We start from the raw sequence: 21,023 nt of genomic DNA, 5'->3' as shown, positions 1-21,023 counted from the left end.
TCTAGTGCCTTGCGGTCAGAGGCCGAGTAGTTGCCATACCAGGCAGTGATGCAACCCACCAGGATGCTCTCGATGGTGCAGCTGTAGAACCTTTTGAGGATCTGAGGACCAATGACAAATCTTTTCAGTCTCTTGAGGAGGAATAGGTTTTGTCGTGCCCTCTTCACAACTGTCTTGGTGTGCTTGGACCTTGTCAGTTTGTTGGTGATATGGACGCCAAGGAACTTGAAGCTCTCAACCTGTTCCACTGCAGCCCTGTCGATGAGAATGGGGGCGTGCTCGGTCCTCCTTTTCCCATAGTCCACAATCATCTCCTTTGTCTTGATCACGTTGAGGGAGAGGTTGTTGTCCTTGCACCACACGGTCAGGTCTCTGACCTCCTTATAGGCTGTCTTGTCGGTGATCAGGCCTACCACTGTTTTGTCATCAGCAAACTTAATGATGGCGTTGGAGTCGTGCCTGGCTGTGCAGTCATGAGTGAACAGGGAGTACAGGAGGGGACTGAGCATGCACCACTGAGGGGCCTCCGTGTTGAGGATCAGCGTGGCGGATGTGGTGTTACCTACCCTTACCACCTGGGGACGGCCTGTCAGGAAGTCCAGGATCCAGTTGCAGAGGGAGGCGCTTAGTTCCCTCAAAGATTATCACTATGGTGTTGAACGCTGAGCTGTAGTCAATGAATAGCATTCTCACATAGGTGTTCCTTTTGTCCAAGTATGAAAGGGCAGTGTGGAGTGCAATAGAGATTGCATCATCTGTTGGGGCGGTATGCAAATTAGAGTGGGTATAGGGTTTCTGGGATCATGGTGTTGTGAGCCATGACCAGCCTTTCAAAGCACTTCAGGGCTACAGACGTGAGTGCTATGGGTTGGTAATCATTTAAGTAGGTTACCTTAGTGTTCTTGGGCGCAGGGACTATGGTGATCTGCTTGAAATATGTTGGTATTACAGACTCAGACAGGGAGAGATTGAAAATATCAGTGAAGACACTTGCCAGTTGGTCAGCGCATGCTCGCAGTACACGTCCTGGTAATCCGTCTGGCCCTGTGGCCTGAATGTTGATCTGTTTTAAAGGGCTTACATCAGCTGCGGAGAGCGTTATCACAGAGTCGTCCGGGAACAGCTGATGCTCTCATGCATATTTCAGTGTTACTTGCCTCGATGCGAGCATAGAAGTAATTTAGCTCGTCTGGTAGGCTCGTGTCACTGGGCAGCTATCAGCTGTGCTTTCCTTTGTAGTCTGTAATAGTTTGCAAGCCCTGCCACATACGACGAGCATCGGAGCCGGTGTAGTACGATTCGATCTTAGTCCTGTACTGACGCTTAGCCTGTTTGGTTCATCGGAGGGTATAGTAGGACTTCTTATAAGCTTCTGGGTTGGAGACCCACTCTAGTTAGCGGCAGCTCTACCCTTTAGCTCAGTGCCGATGTTGCCTGTAATCCATGGCTTCTGGTTTGGGTATGTACGTACGGTCACTGTGGGGACAACGTCATCGATCCACTTATTGATAAAGCCAGGAACATATTCTAGTCTGTGCTAGCAAAACAGTCCTGTAGCTTAGCACCTGCTAAGCAGATTACCACTTTTTTTATTGACAGTCACTGGTGTTTCCTGCTTTAATTTTTGCTTGTAAGCAGGAATCAGAAGGATAAAATTATGGTCAGATTTGCCAAATGGAGGGCGAGGGAGGGCTTTGTTCGCGTCTCTGTGTGGGGAGTAAAGGTGGTCCAGAGTTTTTTTTTTTTCTTTTCTTTTTTTTCTTTTCTGGTTGCACATTTAACATGCTGGTAGAAATTAGGTAAAACGGATTTAAGTTTCCCTGCATTAAAGTCCCCGGCCACTAGGAGCGCCGCCAATGGATGAGAGTTTTCCTGTTTGTTTATGGCCGTATACAGCTCAATGAGTGCGGTCTTAGTGGTGGTATGTAGACAGCTACAAAAAATACAGAAACTCTCTAAGTAGATAAGCTGTAGACCACACTATCATGAGATACTCTACCTCAGGCAAGCAAAACCTCAACACTTTCTTAGATATCGTGCACCAGCTGTTTATAGATATCCGTAGACCGCCGCCCCTAGCTTGTTAGGTGTAAACAGTACAGTGAGATGATTACTTGCATAGTGGAGTCTTTTTGTGTAGCTAGTTAAACAAAACTGTTCATTTGCACAATATCTTTCATTCGCTTTTAAATGTCCAAACTCACCAAAAATGACATTTGGTAGCTCCTACCTAATATACAGTATATAAACTTCATGAGCTGGATTGCCTGTCTTTGCAATTAGTTTATTTTTGTTTGGGCTCGTTAGCATATTTAGCTAGCAGCCTCCATGGAAATTCACTATTACCTTTGCTAATTTTGTTAGCATTCCGGTAATAGACGACCAATGACCAAATTATTTTTTTTGGTGCCTCATTGTGTACTAAGCCAGTAATATCGTAAATCCTTGGATGAGAGAAGGACAGTATGACGATATGAACATCTGGATACTGCCCAACCATAGTTTCCATACGTTTGTATGCACATTCAGAAAGTAATCAGACCCCTTGACTTTTTTCACATTTTGTTACGTTTCAGCCTCATTCTAAAATGTATCATTTTTTATTTATTTTTTAAACTTGTATATCTACGCACAGTATCCCGTAATGACAAAGTAAAAACGTTTTTTTTAGGTATTTTATTAAAAATACGTAACTGAAATATCACATTAACATACAATACCAGTCAAAAGTTTGGACAAACCTACTCATTCAAGGGCTTTTCTTTATTTTGACTATTTTCTGCATTGCAGAATAATAGTGAAGACATCAAAACTATGAAATAACACAAACAGAATCATGTATTAACCCAAAAAGTTATAAACAAATCAAAATAGATTTTAGTTTCTTCAAAGTAGCCACCCTTGCACACTCTTGGCATTCTCTCAACCAGCTTCACCTGGAATGCTTTTCCAACAGTCTTGAAGGAGTTCCAACATATGCAGAGCACTTGTTGGCTGCTTTTCCTTCACTCTGCGGTCCAACTCATCCCAAACCATCTAATTTTGGTTGAGGTCGGGTGATTGTGGAGGCCAGATCATCTGATGCAGCACTCGTCGTGCTCCTTCTTGGTCGAACAACTCTTACACAAGCCTGGAGGTGTGTTTTGGGTCATTGTCCTGTTGAAAAACAAATAATAGTCTCACTAAGTGCAAACCAGATGGGATGGTGTATTGCTGCAGAATGCTGTAGTAGCTTGCTGGTTAACTGTGCCTTGAATTCTAAATTAATCACTGACAGTGTCACCAGCAAAGCACCATCACACCACCTCCTGCATGCTTCAAGGTGGGAACTACACATGCAGAGATCATCCATTCATCTACTCTGCGTCTCATAAAGACATGGCAGTTGGATCCCAAAATCTAAAATTTGGACTCATCAGACCAAAGGACAGATTTTCACCGGTCTAATGTCCATTGCTCGTTTAATGGCCCAAGCAAGTCTCTTCTTCTCATTGATGTCCTTTTAGTAGTGGTTTCTTTGCAGCAATTCGACCATGAAAGCCTGATTCACGCAGTCTCCTCTGAGCAGTTGATGTTGAGATTTGTCTGTTACTTGAACTCTGAAGCATTTATTTGGGCTGCAATTTCTGAGGCTGGTAACTCTAATGAACTTGTCCTCTGCAGTAGAGGTAACTCTGAGTCTTCCTTTCCTGTGGCGTTCCTCATGACAGCCAGCTTCATCATAGCACTTGGTGGTTTTTGCGACTACTTGAAGAAACTTGAAAAGTTCTTGAAATGTTCAAGATTGACTGACCTTCATGTCTTAAAATAATAATGGACTGTCGTTTCTCTTTGATTATTTGAGCTGTTCTTGCCATAATATGGACTTGGTCTTTTACCAAATAGCGATATCTTCTTGTCACAACACACAACTGATTGACTCAAACGCATTAAGAAGGAAAGAAATTCCACTAACTTTTAACAAGGCACACCTGTTAATTGAAATGCATTCCAGGGGACTACCTAATGAAGCTGGTTGAGATAATGCCAAGAGTGCTGTCATCAAGGCGAAGGGTGGCTACTTTGAAGAATCTCAAATATAAAATATATCTTGATTTGTTTAACACTTTTATTTGGTTACTACATGATTCCATATGTGTTATTTCATAGTTTTCATTTCTTCAATATTATTCTACAATGTAGAAAAATATTGTAAAAATAAAGGAAAAACCCTGGAATAAGTAGGTGTGTCAACTTTTGACCGGTACTGTAAGTATTCAGACCATTTACTCATTATTTTGTTGAAGGACTTTGGCAGTGATTACAGCCTCTGGTCATCTTGGGTATGACGCTACAAGCTTGGCACACCTGTATTGGGGAGTTTCTCCCCATTCTTCTCTGCAGATTCTCTCTAGCTCTGTCAGGTTGGATGGGGAGTTTCACTGCACAGCTATTTTCAGGTCTCTCCAGAGATGTTCGATCGGGTTCAAGTCCGGGATCTCGCTCAGCCACTCAAGGACATTCAGAGACTTGTCTCGAAGCCACTCCTGCGCTGTCTTGGCTGTGTGCTTAGGCTCGTTGTTCTATTGGAAGGTGAACCTTTGCCCCAGTCGGATGTCCTGAGCACTCTGGAGCAGGTTTTCATCAAGAATCACTCCGTTCATCTTTCTCTCAATCCTGACCAAATCAAATGTATTTATATAGCCCTTCTTACATCAGCTGATGCCAAAAAGTGCTGTACAGAAACTCAGCCTAAAACACCAAACAGCAAGCAATGCAGGTGTAGAAGCACGGTGGCTAGGAAAAACCACATAGAAAGGCCAAAATCTGGGAAGAAACCTAGAGAGGAACCAGGCTATGAGGGGTGGCCAGTCCTCTTCTGGCTGTGCTGGGTGGAGATTATAAAAGAACATGGCCAAGATGTTCATAAATGACCATTATGGTCAAATAATAATAATCACAGTAGTTGTTGAGAGTGCAACAGGTTAGCACCTCGGGAGTAAATGTCAGTTGGCTTTTCATAGCTAATCATTGAGAGTATCTCTACCGCTCCTGCGGTCTCTAGAGAGTTGAAAACAGCAGGTCTGGGACAGGTAGCACGTCCGGTGAACAGGTCAGGGTTCCATAGCCGCAGGCAGAACAGTAGAAACTGGAGCAGCAGCACGGCCAGGTGCTCTCGGGACAGCAAGGAGTCATCATGCCAGGTAGTCCTGGGGCATGGTCCTAGTGCATGTCAGAGCAAAAACCAAGCCAGGAGGTCTTGACTAGTCTTCATGCTGCTGAAAAACATCTCCACAGCCTGATGCTGCCACCTCAATGCTTAACCGTAGGGATGGTGCCAGGTTTCCTCCAGACGTGACGCTTGGCATTCAGGCCAAAGAGTTCACTCTTGGTTTTACCAGACCAGATAACCATGTTTCTCATGTTCTGAGAGTCTTTGGTGCCTTTTGGCAAACTCCAAGTGTGCTGCCATGTGCCTTTTACTGAGGAGTGGCTTCCGCCTGGCCACTCTACCATAAAGGCCTGATTGGTGGAGTGCTACAGAGATGGTTGTCCTTCTGGAAGGTTCTCCCATCTCCACAGAGGAATTCTGGAGTGCTGTCAGAGACCATCGGGTTCTTGGTCTCCTCCCTGACCAAGGCCCTCTCTCCCAATTTGCTCAGTTTGGCCAGGCGGATAGCTCTAGGAAGAGTCTTGGTGGTTCAATTCTTCTTCCATTTAAGAATGATGGAGGCCACTGTGTTCTTGGGGACTTTCAATGCTGCAGAAATGTTTGGCTACCCTTTCCCAGATCTGTGGCTCGACACAATCCTGTCTTGGAGCTCTACAGACAGTTCCTTCGACCTCCTGGCTTGGTTTTTGCTCTGACATGCACTCAACTGTGGGACCTTATATAGACAGCTGTGTGCCATTCCAAATCATGTCCAATCAATCGATTGAATTTACCACAGTTGGACTCCAATCAAGTTGTGGAAACCGCTCAATGATGATCAATGGAAACAGGATGCCTCTGAGCTCAATTTCGAGTCTCATAGCAAAGGGTCTGAATTCTTATGTACATAAGCTGTTTCTGTTTTTTATTTTTAATAGATTAGCAAACATTTCTAAAAACCTCTTCACTTTGTCATTATGGGGTATTGTGTCTCGATTGAGGATTTTTTTTTATTTAATTCATTTCAGAATAAGGCTGTAACGTAACAATGTGGAAAAAGTCAAGGGGTCTGAATACTTTCCGAATCCACTGTATTTGATACCATTCCAGCCATTACAATGAGCCCATACTCCTATAGCTTCTCCCACCAGCCTTTTCTGGTGTATTGGCACTCTTATGGTGTACTTTCCCATGATGAAACGTCTCTTGAGCAAGACTTATTAATCAATCCAATGAGTCAATGCAGTGAATCAGCAGAGCTACAGCCTGGCAGTGAAAAAGACCTGGCAAACAGGACCTCTGCTGACTGATAAATGGGTGTGTGTGTGTGTGTGTGTGTGCGTTTAAACAAGACATCATCCACACTGCATGGTTAACACATTAGTCATGTATTATGGAGGCATCAAGGTCTCTCCCTTCCTCTCTCTTTCTCAATGTTTTTATTGAGGGGTTGGGTGAAATGCGGAAGACACATTTCAGTTTGAATGCATTCAGTTGTGCAACTGACTAGGTATCCTGGCTGGCTGGCTCTCTCTATCTTAGGGCTGGCACAATTCGTATTAACCGTGTAACCGACTGTTATGGATGAACATGGTCATAACTGTTTGATATTTTTTTTGTGGAACTGTTTCTGCTGTAACATGGACTCTCAACAACACCCCCATAAATGCAGCAGCACACAGAAATAGAATGAATAGAACAGGCTTGGAACCTAGGTCGTTATCAATAAAACGTCACAATATGGTGCAGAGCGTTCGATTTGGAGACCCCCAACTCCACTAAAACCATTGACAACTGTGCCATTTTCAAGGGATTGTTATCTCTTTGGTTTTAATATCATCACCTTTTTGAAGAGCGTAGTCAGAATTACACATTTCTGATTTATTCCACATTTCGCTCTATCAGTTATACAGCAAGTAACTGCATGCTTTTCATGATCAGTAAATATCAATTGATCATGTATTTTCAGATTTCTGAGGGTAGCCTTTCCATTTTGCATGTAGCTAGCTAGCTAAGCAAACGTCCCATTTAGCTTGCTTCATCAGAGATTAGGCTTTTGGAAAAAGCTTGACGTCGGCAAGTCCTGGTCAAGTTGTCAGTTGGACTACTATCATCACCACTATAGGTGGCAAGCAAATATAGCCATCTACCGGTAGTTGACCGCCACAGCCCTAGTCTCGCTCTTCCTTCTCTTCTTGTCCATCTCTCTGTTGGTCTCTCTTTTAGCATGATCAGCCTGGGGGGGGGGGGGGTAAATTCATGGAGAGAGTGTACGCGTGAGTTGGAGACGGACAGAAGGGTCTATTCATAACAGTGCAACTGTTTGACCTTGTTAGCAAGCAAATTGATCCAAGTTGGTTAGACTTTAAAGATTAGCTGGCTAATCACTAGCATGTGGGCCTGGTGTGCTTGAGAGATTGTTTATGAGACCTGTGTTAATTTTCTGTAAAGCATGCTACAAGAAGTTAGTAATTATTAGTGCATGTGTATAGTTACATTTGTAACAATGGGTATGTTCATAGACAGACTTGAAGCAATATCAGTGAATATTGTAAAAAAGGTTAAACTATTTTAATAAAATAATTATTATTATGGTTGGTCTCGTGGTCTTATGGTTGGTCTTATGGTTGCGGAAGACTTTTTTATATTTAGCCTAGGTATAATTTCACAAGCCCTGAATTAATTAGATTATTCCTGACTGTTTGAAATACAGTGTATTGACCTTTTTTAATGGTTCAACAAAGCTTATCTAGAGAAAGTTTACATGTAAATATAAATGGAGATATGATTTTTAGGCCATATGGCCCAGCCCTAGTCCTGTGCTATCCTGTGGCAGCTATATTCATTTTTGATGCTAATAGGCGCTAGCAGGGTTGCCAACTCAGATCAAACTCGATCCTAGAGATGATGGAATCCCTTTTAACATGTTTACGTTTCAGTTATGTTATATTTCATTCAAGAATATTCCTGAATACCTCCAGGCCAAACTAGGGGGTAGCATAGCAACCTTCTGAGCTAGCCTTTCCCTTCACTTGCAGACTAACTGTTATTAGCTACAGTTTTAGGTATCTTTAGAGATTAATATCACAGATAGAACAATGAGCCAGATATTTCACCAGATGTATAAATGTGACGCATCCGGTTGCCGTTTCCACTCACTACCAAATATGGTGAAGAGAGGAAGCAAGATGGATTTTGGCCGACATTCTGCAAAAACATTTCCTCGATTTAAACATTTGATATCAATACAGTTTTCTGTTTCCAGAACTATAATCTGTAACAGGTAACTACGTTTTGTAGACCCTTTGCCAATGTTTGTAAAAATTGCCTTGTTTAGGAGTGCAAGAGCGAATTGAGTTATTGCACATGTGCAATTCACAGAGTAGGCGTTCCCTAACGGAAATATGCAAATAAATGCTAGAAGGTGCCAAGGATCTCGCTTGGCTCTGTCCATCTTCTTGCTTGTTCTACCCACTATGATTCATTTGCTTCCATTGATAATATCCCCTCTCTGACCCCTGCGAGTGGAGCAGGGTTAGGGGCAGGTTTGCAGGGTCTACACAGGAAGAAAGTGGAGAGGATCCACTGTTCATATGGTCTGGCAAGCATGATATGAGCTCATTGATTTTTATTCTTCCTGTTCATCTTGCCCTTTATCTGCATCTCTTCCTCTCTCCTCTTTAATTTTCTCCCTCTTTCTCTCCTTACTCCCTTTCTCTCCCCACCACCATATTTCTCTCCTCTTCCTCTGAGGATTTATTCCATCCTTTCTCACTGTGATTTTGTAATATCCAAGCGGCTCGAGTGTCTGCTCTGCTGTCATAAACTGTGAGGGATTTGATACTCATGTAAATGCTTTTGGTCTAATGAAAGCAGTAGTGGTGCTTGTGTAAAATCCGTGGGCAAGCCAAGTCAGGGGTGGAAAAAGCCATATACCAACTTATGTATTGTGATGATTGCTTTCTTTGCTCTATAACCTGTTAGGTCTATATATCACGGTCACAAGGCATATGAACTAAGGCCGAGACAATAAGAAGACAGTGGCAGAATAAATTCAACCACACCTTTTTTTTTTTATCACAAAACCGGAGAGCAACCTCCACAAAGCATATTGCATGTAACAAAGAGTTACATGACCTACTGGTCAAGCAAGTTAATGTTTCTGAAATTTTTGGACCACTAAACAACTTGATTTAGAACCACAGAGAGTTACTGCAAGTTGCAAAGAAAACAGGAGCTGCCTCCACTATTCCAGTACCATTTCACCATTTTCCAACATTATCAAATCACCCATGTTTAGTCTAGTACAGTGACAACTAAAAGATACTAAAAACAATTTAATCCAATCAACCTAAGCTGAATATGTGTCTGTCCCTGGTTCTGAGTGTGTGTGTGTGTGCGCGCGCATTTGTGCAAGTAGAAAAAACATGTTTACTCACCCTACTTGTAGAGAAACGCCAATGCCATCCTCCTTCAGCCATCCTACCTGGCTAAAATGCTTAATTTCATGGGCAACTTTAGCTAGTTAACATTAGCCTTCTACGTCTAGCTACATATTGAACTTCCATCCTCTCAGGCCAGGAGCACAACAATGTATGAATTTATGGTGGATCAGAATTGCCATTATAATCATTGGCCAGTATGGAAAATTAAGTAAATCCACAAATCCAAATCTTTATCTCCATCCATAGCTAATTTAGGAAAAGGACAATTTTAGTTAGCTAGCCACTGAAGGACAACATTACATTGAGATGCACTACGAGTTTCTGTCAATGACGTATGCTCTCAAAGTGATTGGAGGGAAGCCAAATCCAAACTGGCTTCCCTTAACACTTTTGTTTGGTGCACCAGGACCATTCACTGTGTAGCTCAACGCTGATTGGCTATTATTTTATAGAAAAAAATGATCACGGGAGACCAAATGCTCGCTGTCTTCCCTTGCATTTAATGCTACAAGCAGCAACAATGTCATACTCCTTTGGACCAGACCGCATCAGATGGTCTACACAGAGACAGAGGGGGGCTGTTTCACTCGCTCGGATGCTTTCTTCATTGAGATACATTCAGCCTCTTGCGAATTGAAGGAAAATTATGAAACAGAGAGACGAAAGATTTGTATTTATATTTTATTTAACTAGGCAAGTCAGTTAAGAACAAATTCTTATTTACAATGACGGCCTACCCTGGCTAAGCCCTAACCCGGACGATGCTGGGCCAATTGTGCTCCGCCCTGTGGGACTCCCAATCACGGCCGGTTGTGATACCGCCTGGAATCGAACCAGGTCTGTAGTGACGCCTCTAGCACTGAGATGCAGTGCCATAGACCGCATAATAGTTTTAGTTCAAGGCCGCAATTGGTTGTAGAACGCTCTTTGGCTTCAGTAGCAGCTCTTATGACAGTGGCTGTTCAGACATGGGTCAAAATAGTATTTTGGTTTTCAATACTTAAGGTGTGCTTTACTTAGCCTTGCCGCCTGACATAATGGAACCAATATGATAGATCGAAAGTTCAATGAAGTGCACACTGGGTCAATTGATGTTTTGACAGCCTTATCCAAGTGACAAATATGCTGATGTGTATATACAAATAATGCGTTAAGAGAATGTGTTGATTGGGTATATCTCTATTCACAGTTTAGCTTTAGCAGCTGTGGGGTTTAAGTAGGACTGTAAACTATATTATTTGCCATTTATTTCCCTTATCTTTTCCTTAGGGCTCTACCTGGCTTTAGTTATATTTCATGATTCTCTATATGAGATCGGGAAGGTTTTAGTAAGTCTTATCAAACAGCACGCCAACTGAGATCCTCGTCCGTCTGTCTTCTGTTTGATCAGACTAACTGAGGGCAGCTTGTGTATGTGTTAGGCTGCAGAGCTGATGAATTATAGAGTATTTGCGCTGTATTACATGGTTCTGCACTACACCTCCCTCCCCATTCTCCTCCTCCGATCATTCTCTCTTTTTTACCCCAGTCTTACTGGCTGTTATTCCTCCTTTTTCATCACCTCTTCCACTGTTCAAAAGCTCTGTGTTGTGTATCTAGAGGTCACATTTTACAATAGGGCTAGAACTCTTCCTCCGCCCCCTTTCTCTCGCAGTATGTGGTTTTCTCTGCCATGTAAATTCATGACCACATAATGAACCTCCTCAGGGTAAAGGGCCTGCTAACGCTTAGGCTAACTCAGTCTTAACTCTCTCTTTTTCTCTCAATGATTGTATAGTGTATAGACTAAAACAGATAGTCTTGAGTGTATAGATCTATAGGGCCTTTATGAATGGTGAGAATGCTGCTGTAGATTTGAAACAATTGCATATTAATTGTAAGTGATATGGTGACATTTCACCCGGCATATTAGAAGACAAGGTGAAGAAATGAACTTATTGTTTAAACAGACGGGATCCTCTTTGATCAAAAGGAATGGGCTAGGAGTGGATTTGGAATTGAGCATCCAACAACATGCTTCGAGAAGAGAAAGACTTGATGTTTTGGACAGAACACCATGTACACCTCCACTCTGGAACACTTAATTATTTATGAGGAACAAAATGCTTAGCCTGTGCTTTATCTGTGTGTACAGTACACACATGCAGTACACACATTTTAGGGTTGTCCCATTGGTGTACATCAGGGATGGGCAACTGGTGGCCCTTGGCCCCCCTTTTGAAGGCCCTCGGCAGCAGCAGTTTTTCGTGTTAGCCCATGTCAGCTAGCATTTTTTGATAGCTGGTTGCAAAACTAACTTAGCAATCTAAACTTATCATGGTCGAGTTACCGCCCGGGAGGCCATACTTGATTTTGTTCGTCAGGCTCACTCAAATATCATATTAAAAACGGCAAACATTTCTCTCCACCCTACGGCAAAATGTGTAGAATTGTAGGAAATGAGCAGTAAAACACAGACCCGCAAGCATCTGCATCCCCTCATGATAATTTCAGATTTTTTTGTGTCCCCCATCAAAGTTGCCCATCCCTGTACATAGTAGAAGGAATTATACTCTACAGGAAAGTATTTTGGTCTCTCTTTGCCCCTCTACTACTGAATTCACTCATACATTATACTCTTATACACTTCTTCTTTCTTCCTCTCCTTCCTGTCTGGTTGAAGTTTGTGTTTTTAATGAGAAACCCAAACCTCCCGAGACCTAATTATTATTTTTTCACTAATTTATAAATCACCGCACATCTCCCACTACCCACTCAGCATAGGATAGATAAACTCACTGATGAGGGAGGATTGCCACTCAGAGAAAATGTTGTAATCCATGTTACAGGGCTCTAGACTAACTTTTTCCACTGGTGGCACTGGGGCTACCAACTTTTTCAGTTTATGGCACCAGTACATGATTTGGTCGCACCAATTTAATGACCTGACCGATGTACCATAATGTACCTGCATTCCATATAGAACCGGGCTAGTAATGACTAGACATCTTTTAAATGTGAATGCCCTTGCAGGGCTTGACATTCAGGTAAATTTGATAGTGGCACACCGGGCCAGTGCCAACTGAAAGCTACTGGCCTAAATGAAAAGAATACTGGCCTGGGAAAGCGGATGATGCACGCATCATTTAAGGCAAGGCACCACACCCTAATAGGGTATTTTTCCCCCTTAATCACAATGAACTTTTAGACACCAATATAATACTTTTTTTGTATAACAACTTTTTTGAAATGTTGTTTTAAAATATACAAATTAGGCAATATATCATTAAATATGCACATATTTCATGTACCGCAATTCCATTTTTCTGGACACTGGATGAAGTTAGCCTTTAACCATTTTGGTTTCATTTTGTTAAGACACTCCAGGATCAAACTTGTGTAGAGCAGATTGTGGATAAACTGGACTATCTTTCTATCTATCTACATAAACTGCATCTGTTTAGTGCATATTTTCTTAGAAAAAATGTTATCTAGAATAACATTTTCACAACAAATAAACAATTCCCTGGTATATAAGTCTGGAGAATATATGTAGAATAACCACAAACAAATTTGGTGAATGCAAATGCTTCTGAAGCTAAGAAAAATGTGTTGGCATGTGAGAAGAGTGACTTTCAGGAAACTTTAACTTTCAGTTAAAGAGGAGTAGCCTACAATGAATAGGCCACCGATCATCAAATTCATATTTAGACCCAATCACTATCTCTTCAAAGTAAGTTACTACATATAGTCCAGTTTGTAATATTCTCTATGAATTGGGCTTTTAAATTATGTATGATTTACATGTAGTGAGCTTTGAAATGATGGATTTATGTCCATTTGAATGTGGTCAAAATTCAGTTTTTGCCACTTATTTGTACTAATATTAAAGGACAAAATACCCCAAAATATAAATTGATGCAAAAATTTAATTTCAGCCTGTGGTGCCTCACCTTAAATGTTATCTTTCATTTGCAGGCTGTGCAAGTAGCGTATAGCCTATAATGACATACGGTTAATACACAAATGCATTTGAACTTGACTATCTTATTTACATTGATTGTTTGGAGGGTGGAAAAATGTTTGCGGATTCTCAAAAAGGGTGTTATTGTTAGCAATTTTTATCATTCACTCTACAATTGTAGGGACCTAAAATTCAGTTTTTCAGTTTTTTTTCAGGGTTTCACTCTCAAAATCACCCTTTTAATTAAATTGCGTGCCTAGCAAGTGACTGTGTTTGTACATTACAAAAACAGCACTAGCCAATGTGCTGTGTAAACTACATGTGATGGCAGAGTTTTGCGAGACAAATACCCTCGCGATTGATGCAAATCATCATGATATTCTGCCAGGGAGGCCTACTTTGCAGGCAACAGTTTAATTGGTTTAAAGGTTTTTTGGGAAAGCCTGATGACTTTATTGAAAAATAAGTGTCGCACTGCCAAGTCTAAGGGTCGCAAAAATGTGAATGTTTTGGTTGCAGTTTTGTGCCCTGAGTTAAACCTTTTGAAATGTTTTCTGCATACAATATTTGGGACCCACTTAAAACAAATTACAACCTTTTTATGAGACTTGTATTGATGTTTATATACATAAATAATTCATAGGCTAATACAGTATATCATGCATATATACTGAACAAAAGGATAAACAAAACATGTAAAGCGTTGGTCCCGTGCACAAAAATCTTATTTCGCTCAAATTTTGTTGGCATATTTGTTTATATCCCCGTTAGCGATATTTTCTCATTTGCCAAGATAATCCATCCACCTGACAGGTGTGGCATATCAAGAAGCTGATTAAACAGTGTGATCATTACACAGGTGCACCTTGTGCTAGGGACAATAAAAGGTCAGTTTAAAATGTGCAGTTTTGTCACACAACACAATGCCACAGATGTCTCAAGTCTTGAGGGAGCGTGCAATTGGCATTCTGACTGCAGGAATGTCTACCAGAGCTGTTGCCAGGGAATTTATTTTTAAATTCTCGACCATAAGCCGCCTCCAACATCATTTTAGAGAATTTGGCAGTACGTCCAACCGGCCTCACATCTGCAGACCAACTCAGGACCTCCACATGCAGCTTCATCACCTGCGGGTTCGTCTGAGACAAGCCACCCAGACAGCTGATGAAACTGACAAGTATTTCTGTCTGTAATAAAGCCCTTTGTGGGGGAAAAACTAATTCTGATTGGATGGGCCTGGCTCCCCAGTGGGTGGTCCTGGCTGCCAAGTGGGTGGGCATATGCCCTCCAAGGAGCACCATGGCTGCACCCCTGTCCAGTCATGTGAAATCCATAGATTAAAGCCTAAATAATTGATTTCAATTAGCTAATTTCCTTATATGAACTGTAACTCAGTAAAATCTTTGAAATTGTTGCATTTTGCGTTTTATATTTTTGTTCAGTATATTGAGTATTATATTGAGTATTGAGTGTGAATGTTTAAGCCATCGGTCTCCAACAGGTAGATCAATTCTGTCTTCCTTTGCAAATTGTCATAAATATAACGTTCCCGGCAACAATCCAATCAAAGCCACATTGACATTCCTCCTTTTTCATCCCCTCTTCCATTGTTCAAAAGCTCTCTGTATCTAGAGGGCACATTGTTCAATAGAACTAGCACATCTCGCACTCTCTCTGTGGTTTTCTCTGCCATGTAAAATCACGACCACGTAATGAACCTCCTAGGGGTAAAGGCCTGCTAACGCTTAACTCAGTCTCCTCTTTGTCCTTTTCCTCCTGCTCTTGCCCCCACTTTCTTCCCCATCAATCCTACCCTTCTCCACCACAAGATGACAAAGACCACCCATTCTCTCCCTGCCTCCTGTCTCCGTCTCTTACTCACTCTCTACATTTCTATGCATCACGGTTTCCCTCTCTCCCCTTCACACTTCCTATCTGTCTCTCTGTCATCTGCTTCATACATTTTATTTCTCTCTTTTCCATCTTTACGGTTTACAATTATATCATTCACTTTGTCTCTCTCTTATTCCCTTGCCCTCCTGTCCTTCAATCTGTGGTACACATTTGTGTTTTTTGACTGAAGTTACTGATGCACAGATCCTGATTGCTGCCATGTGAAATGCTCCCCCTTCGACACACACACACACACACACACACACACACACACACACACACACACACACACACACACACACACACACACACACACACACACACACACACACACACACACACACACAGGGATTTGTGCATGTTTATCACTCCCACACATCGGGCCCCAGTGGAGCACACAGTATTACTTTGCCATGAGGAACCTTTTTGTTTTTGTCTGGCTGGTGAGTCTTAATGAAGGCTGCTTCTCACTGTTGTTACTGCCCCGGAGGTCAGATGGCACATTTACACAGGTTGACCTCTAACCTGAAAGGTCTGAGCTGCACCACAGAGACTCACAGCAGTCACAGCTCTTGTGGGCAGGGTTGTAAACGCTCAGAGAGAGAGTGGGAGGGAAGACCCACATTCCCACTTCAATATCAAAAACTACACTCAGAATCAAAACGTATGCAAATGGAATCTTATCACATATAAGATTCCATTTGCATAGTTTTCTGCTCTTTGAGTGTCGTTTTTGATATGGATGTGTTTCTTCTCTCCCTCTCTGTGTATATGTCCTTTCCCTTGGATTTCATATTCCAGGGTGTGCATGTACCTTTTCCTCTCTCTGTCTTCCCTTGAGCCATAACCCAGCCTGACCCCCTTTCCTGACTCCGTTTAGCCCAGTGGTTTCTCTTGGCTTCCCAGTGTGGGACGTCTGGAGGTCAGGACAACCACAGGGACTCTCCTGAGACCGCTCCTCCTCAGCTCGGAGCTCCCCACCCATCTCTAGAGATTTGTTCCAACAATACGGGCACAAAATACATAATTAGAAGGGGTTTCTAGAACCGTGTCATTGAGGTGTCAGGCAAGTTCATTTAATCTTGCTGTGTGTGTGTTGTTCTAATTTTTACCTTTTTATTTCCCAGGATCCCGTTCTATTCTAGAAGACACATGGACTAAAAGAAATAGGGGCACCAGGTGAGGTAAGTCTTGGAAAAGACAATAAGATAAACACACACACCAATACAAAAACCTTTTGAAAAGACACAGGATTTATCCTTTTAACCAACATCAAAACCCTCAGATCCACTTTAGGTTAAGACTGTCACCTTTGACCTCTCACCCCTGCAGGCCCTCTGGCTGTCCTCTCTGCTGAGACCTGACTGCTGATTGGAGCCGGCCTGGTGTTCGTATAGGTGTGTGTGAGGAGATGAAGTCCAGTATGCGTCAGTGGCGGAGGCTGGTGTTGGTGGGCATGTTGGCATGGGCCCTCCTCTTCCTGGTTCTGCTATCCTACTTCCTAGATGCCCGCGTGGACAACGAGGCCCTGACCTCCGCCGGCTCCTCGCTCTCCCAGCATCCTGACACACGGCGCTTGTCTTCCATCCAAGCCGCCTCCCATCAGCAGCACCACTCCATCATGGGCTCCCGACCCGAACCCGCCTACACCACCTTTAGCACCATCTACCCAGACCCTAACTCTAACCATTACCCAGACTCCGAAGCAGAGCCTAGCCCCACTTTCACCACCCCAGAGCCTGGCCTGGAGCTGAGCCAGAGCTCAGACAGCGGTCCCTACGGGACCAGCCATGAGGGGGAGGGGGGCAGCCGACAGCAGCAGGACTACCTGGACCCCCAGACCCTGGCTGCATGGTCCTCCTTTGGCACGGAGAATGTGGGTTCCCACTCTGACCAGGCGGTGACCCGCAGGCGTGAGAGAACCGCCTGGACCCCCTCCGATGCTGACTGGGGGCCCAACCGAACCAAGCGCAGATCCTCACGTGAGGACGAAGAGGAGGAGGAGGGGGTTCAGACGAATAACAGCCACAGGAGGAGGACCACAGTGTGGGGGCGTAGGGGGAAGAGAGATGGGTGGGGAAAAGAGGATGATTTAGAGGAGTACTACTTCTCCAAGTCGGCCTCGGTGGTGCAGCGACTTTGGCGGGGAAGTGTCTCCTCTGGAATGCTGTCCCCGCGGCTGCAGCGCGCTATGCGTGACTACCTGAGCGCCAACAAACACCACGTGACCTATAAAGGAGGCAGACGGGCCGCCCAGAGCTCCAGGGAACTGCTGTGTGAGCTGAAGGACCAGGCCAGGCTGAGAACACTGGACGGGTCCGAGCAGCCCTTCTCCTCGCTGGGCTGGGCCCATCTGGTGCCGAGCCTGGCCCTGGAGCAACTCTACAGACAGGGGGGCCAGAGGGGCTTCAGGAGCTGTGCTGTGGTGACCTCTGCTGGGGCTATTCTGCACTCAGGCCTGGGGAAGGAGATCGGTGAGTGAAGGGTAGAGAGGGGAGTTACAGGGGATGGTAGAGGGGGAGAGGGAAGGAAGAAAGGGAGATGGAGGGCAGGGGGAGGGAGGTATGCAGGTTAAATGGGATGAAGGGATTGAAGGAGAACTAGGATACGATGGCTGAAACTTGACGCTTTTATTGGTACAGTAAATTGAAAAAACAAACACTTTGTTTTCCGTTTTGCCTAATGCCCTGATAAATAGGACCCTGGTCTTGCCTATATGTGACTGTGTCTATCAGAGTGTGAAATACAGCATTGATCCTGAGCAGATTTCTCCGTGACAACCCAGTCTGTTTATGTGAGGGGAGAATGTCTCTTTACGAAGTGACATCCACCGCATTGATTGGAAAGGAAATTTGTCGTGTAAAGCTATCGACTTCCCAATTCGCCCCACAGCATAGTGTTAGCTTACCGTAGCACAGTGACGTGACATTTGGTCTTGGGCTCTAAACTGTCTCACACACCAAGTAGTAGACATCTATCACCCAGAAATAACAATTTCTATGATTGGCTGAAAGGGCTTTGGCATAAGTCATATTTCCCGAAGGGTCTTGAGCAGTTAATTTGGAGATATTCTATATACTGTACCTCTAGAATACTTTGGTTGACTGCATTGCAGCTTGTCTTTGTGTGTGTGTTCTGTTCTCTGCGTTGGCGGCTCTATGTGGGCATGGGGAGAGTGTGTACTCGGGGACAGATGGCTCACTTGTTTAATTGTATAGATTAGCAGGAAATCAAACCATATTGATCTCACTTAGATACTCCTCATTTGTCCAATGCTGAGGTGTTTCTGCAAATACCTTCCTGTCTTCCCATCCTTTCCTTCATGTCAAAGTGTGTGTGTGTGTGTGTGTACGAGCATGTGAATCTATGTTTGACATTATAGTCAATAAGATGAGAGGTTTGTGAATCTGTAGTTGGACATCTGTACCAGACTAATGTTTCGCTGCCACCGTGTGGTGAATTGGCTGAATAACATCCTCAACGGCCTTCTACGGTCTAGTCCTCTCATCGCCTCACTGCTCTCTCCCGCCATATCTCTCCACATCCACCCCCCCTATCCACACACTCTCCTTCTGAATTCCAAATAGACCCCCACCCCTTGGCTATCCCTTAGCTTAGGCCTTTGTGTAGATCTGATAGGTGTATCCAAGATGGTATCTGATAGGTGTATCCAGATGGTGAAAATGACGCCTTTTCCTAACCAGAGCACAAGATGGCGCTATTACGACATTGGCATTTCCACGGTAACAGCATGACGCTGAGATTTCGATTTTCTTTTTAAAATGTATGCCAAACAAAAAACATTAATTGCAAAGTTAAACAAATGATTCAACTCTATGCACCAGGACTACTTTTAACAATTTCTACTGACATTTGAACAGAAACACATTTACTTGAACAGAGCAGATGTAAAGTTGGGTTACAGGATGACAGTAAAATCTCCCCTAGTTTTTTATGTGATCAAGTTTTTCAAAACTCTGTTTAAATATCTACTCCGAAATTAAGATTCAAAGATGTCTGCTGGAAGAAAAAGTTTATTTTGGTCATTGAACTACAGTAAGTGAAGTGGATTAACACTAGAGGTCGACCGATTATGATTTTTCAACGCCGATACCGATACCGATTATTGGAGGACAAAAAAGCTGATACCGATTTATCGGCCGATTTTATTAGATTTTTAAAAATATATATATATATATATTGTCATTATTACAAAAATGTGTGTATGATATCTATATATATCATACACATATATGTAATAATGACAATTGCAACAATACTGAATGAACAATGAACACTTTTATTTTAACTTAATATAATACATAAATACACACACACACTGTCACGTCCTGACCATAGTGCTTATGTGTTTTGCTTGTTTTAGTGTTGGTCAGGACGTGAGCTGGGTGGGCATTCTATGTTGTGTGTCTAGTTTGTCTATTTCTGTGTTTGGCCTAATATGGTTCTCAATCAGAGGCAGCTGTCAATCGTTGTCCCTGATTGAGAATCATATATAGGTGGCTTGTTTTGTGTTGGGGATTTGTGGGTGGTTGTTTCCTGTCTGTGTTTTCTCTGCACCAGATAGGGCTGTTTCGGTTTGCCACATTTGTTATTTTGTAAGTGTTCACAGTTTCGTTTTTATTAAACATGTTGAGCACTGGCTACGCTGCGTGTTGGTCCGATCCCTGCTACATTCTCTCTTCTCGCGATGAGAGGGAAGGCTGCCGTTACACACGCACGCACGCACGCACGCACGCACGCACGCACGCACGCACGCACGCACGCACGCACGCACACACACACACACACACACACACACACACACACACACACACACACACACACACACACACACACACACACACACACACACACACACAGCTCTGAAGTGACAATGATACTAAAGAGTCTGCTTAGGAGACAAATACTCTCAACTGTTTGAATAAAAATAGAGTTTAAGTTACCTGTGATGAATGTTGAAAACAAAAACTTGAATTTCTATATGCAGGAAATCCTATTTTAATAATGGGCACGGTAAGAATTGAAAACCAAAGTGCGAGTCATAATTCCCATGACACCTAGCAAAATCTGAAAAGCGGTTTCTTCATTTATTCCATAGGATATTTTTAGATTCACTTAAAATAAGGTCTGTGTTTTGTGTAGGCTTACACCACCATGCCAATTTTATAACTGTGTAGATATCCATAGGACAAGGTAACTCTGATCAATATTGGCTAAATATAAGCAAATATAAAAAATTTGTAGAGTGGATTTATGAAAATATGTTGACAAACGTTACCTTATCCTAGTGAGATTTACACGGGTATCAAAACATCGAGGCGGTTTAAGCCTGCACGAAACACAGACCTTATTTGAAGTAGATCAAGACATTCTCTATGGAAGACATGAACGGTAAAATAATGAAGGAACCCCTTTCAAGTTCAGCCGCAAGTTATTACTGGAATTATAACGCGACTATTTCTCTCTAAACCATATACCTTTGACTAATCCGGAAACTATCACCTCGAAAACAAAACGTTTATTCTGTTCCGTATTTTATCTAACGGGTGGCATCCATGAGTCTAAATATTCCTGTTACATTGCACAACCT

At 42.9% G+C, this 21,023-nt stretch overlaps 1 protein-coding gene across 1 annotated transcript in view; it reads left to right on the top strand.

Annotated features, from left to right (window-relative positions):
• The window catches only part of LOC129816104 (beta-galactoside alpha-2,6-sialyltransferase 2-like), a 41,879-nt gene extending 23,985 nt beyond the window's left edge, over positions 1–17,894 (top strand). Inside the window, exons 2-3 of the mRNA XM_055870243.1 lie at positions 16,540–16,596; positions 16,745–17,894. Coding sequence (XP_055726218.1) covers positions 16,824–17,894 — 1,071 coding nt within the window. The 5' untranslated portion in view covers positions 16,540–16,596; positions 16,745–16,823. The remainder of the gene's footprint in view (positions 1–16,539; positions 16,597–16,744) is intronic.
• The last annotated feature ends 3,129 nt before the right edge of the window (positions 17,895–21,023 follow it).

The sequence above is a fragment of the Salvelinus fontinalis genome, chromosome 19 (genome assembly GCF_029448725.1).
Source record: "Salvelinus fontinalis isolate EN_2023a chromosome 19, ASM2944872v1, whole genome shotgun sequence".
NCBI lineage: Eukaryota > Metazoa > Chordata > Actinopteri > Salmoniformes > Salmonidae > Salvelinus > Salvelinus fontinalis.
This window is presented reverse-complemented; position numbering and strand designations above follow the sequence as displayed.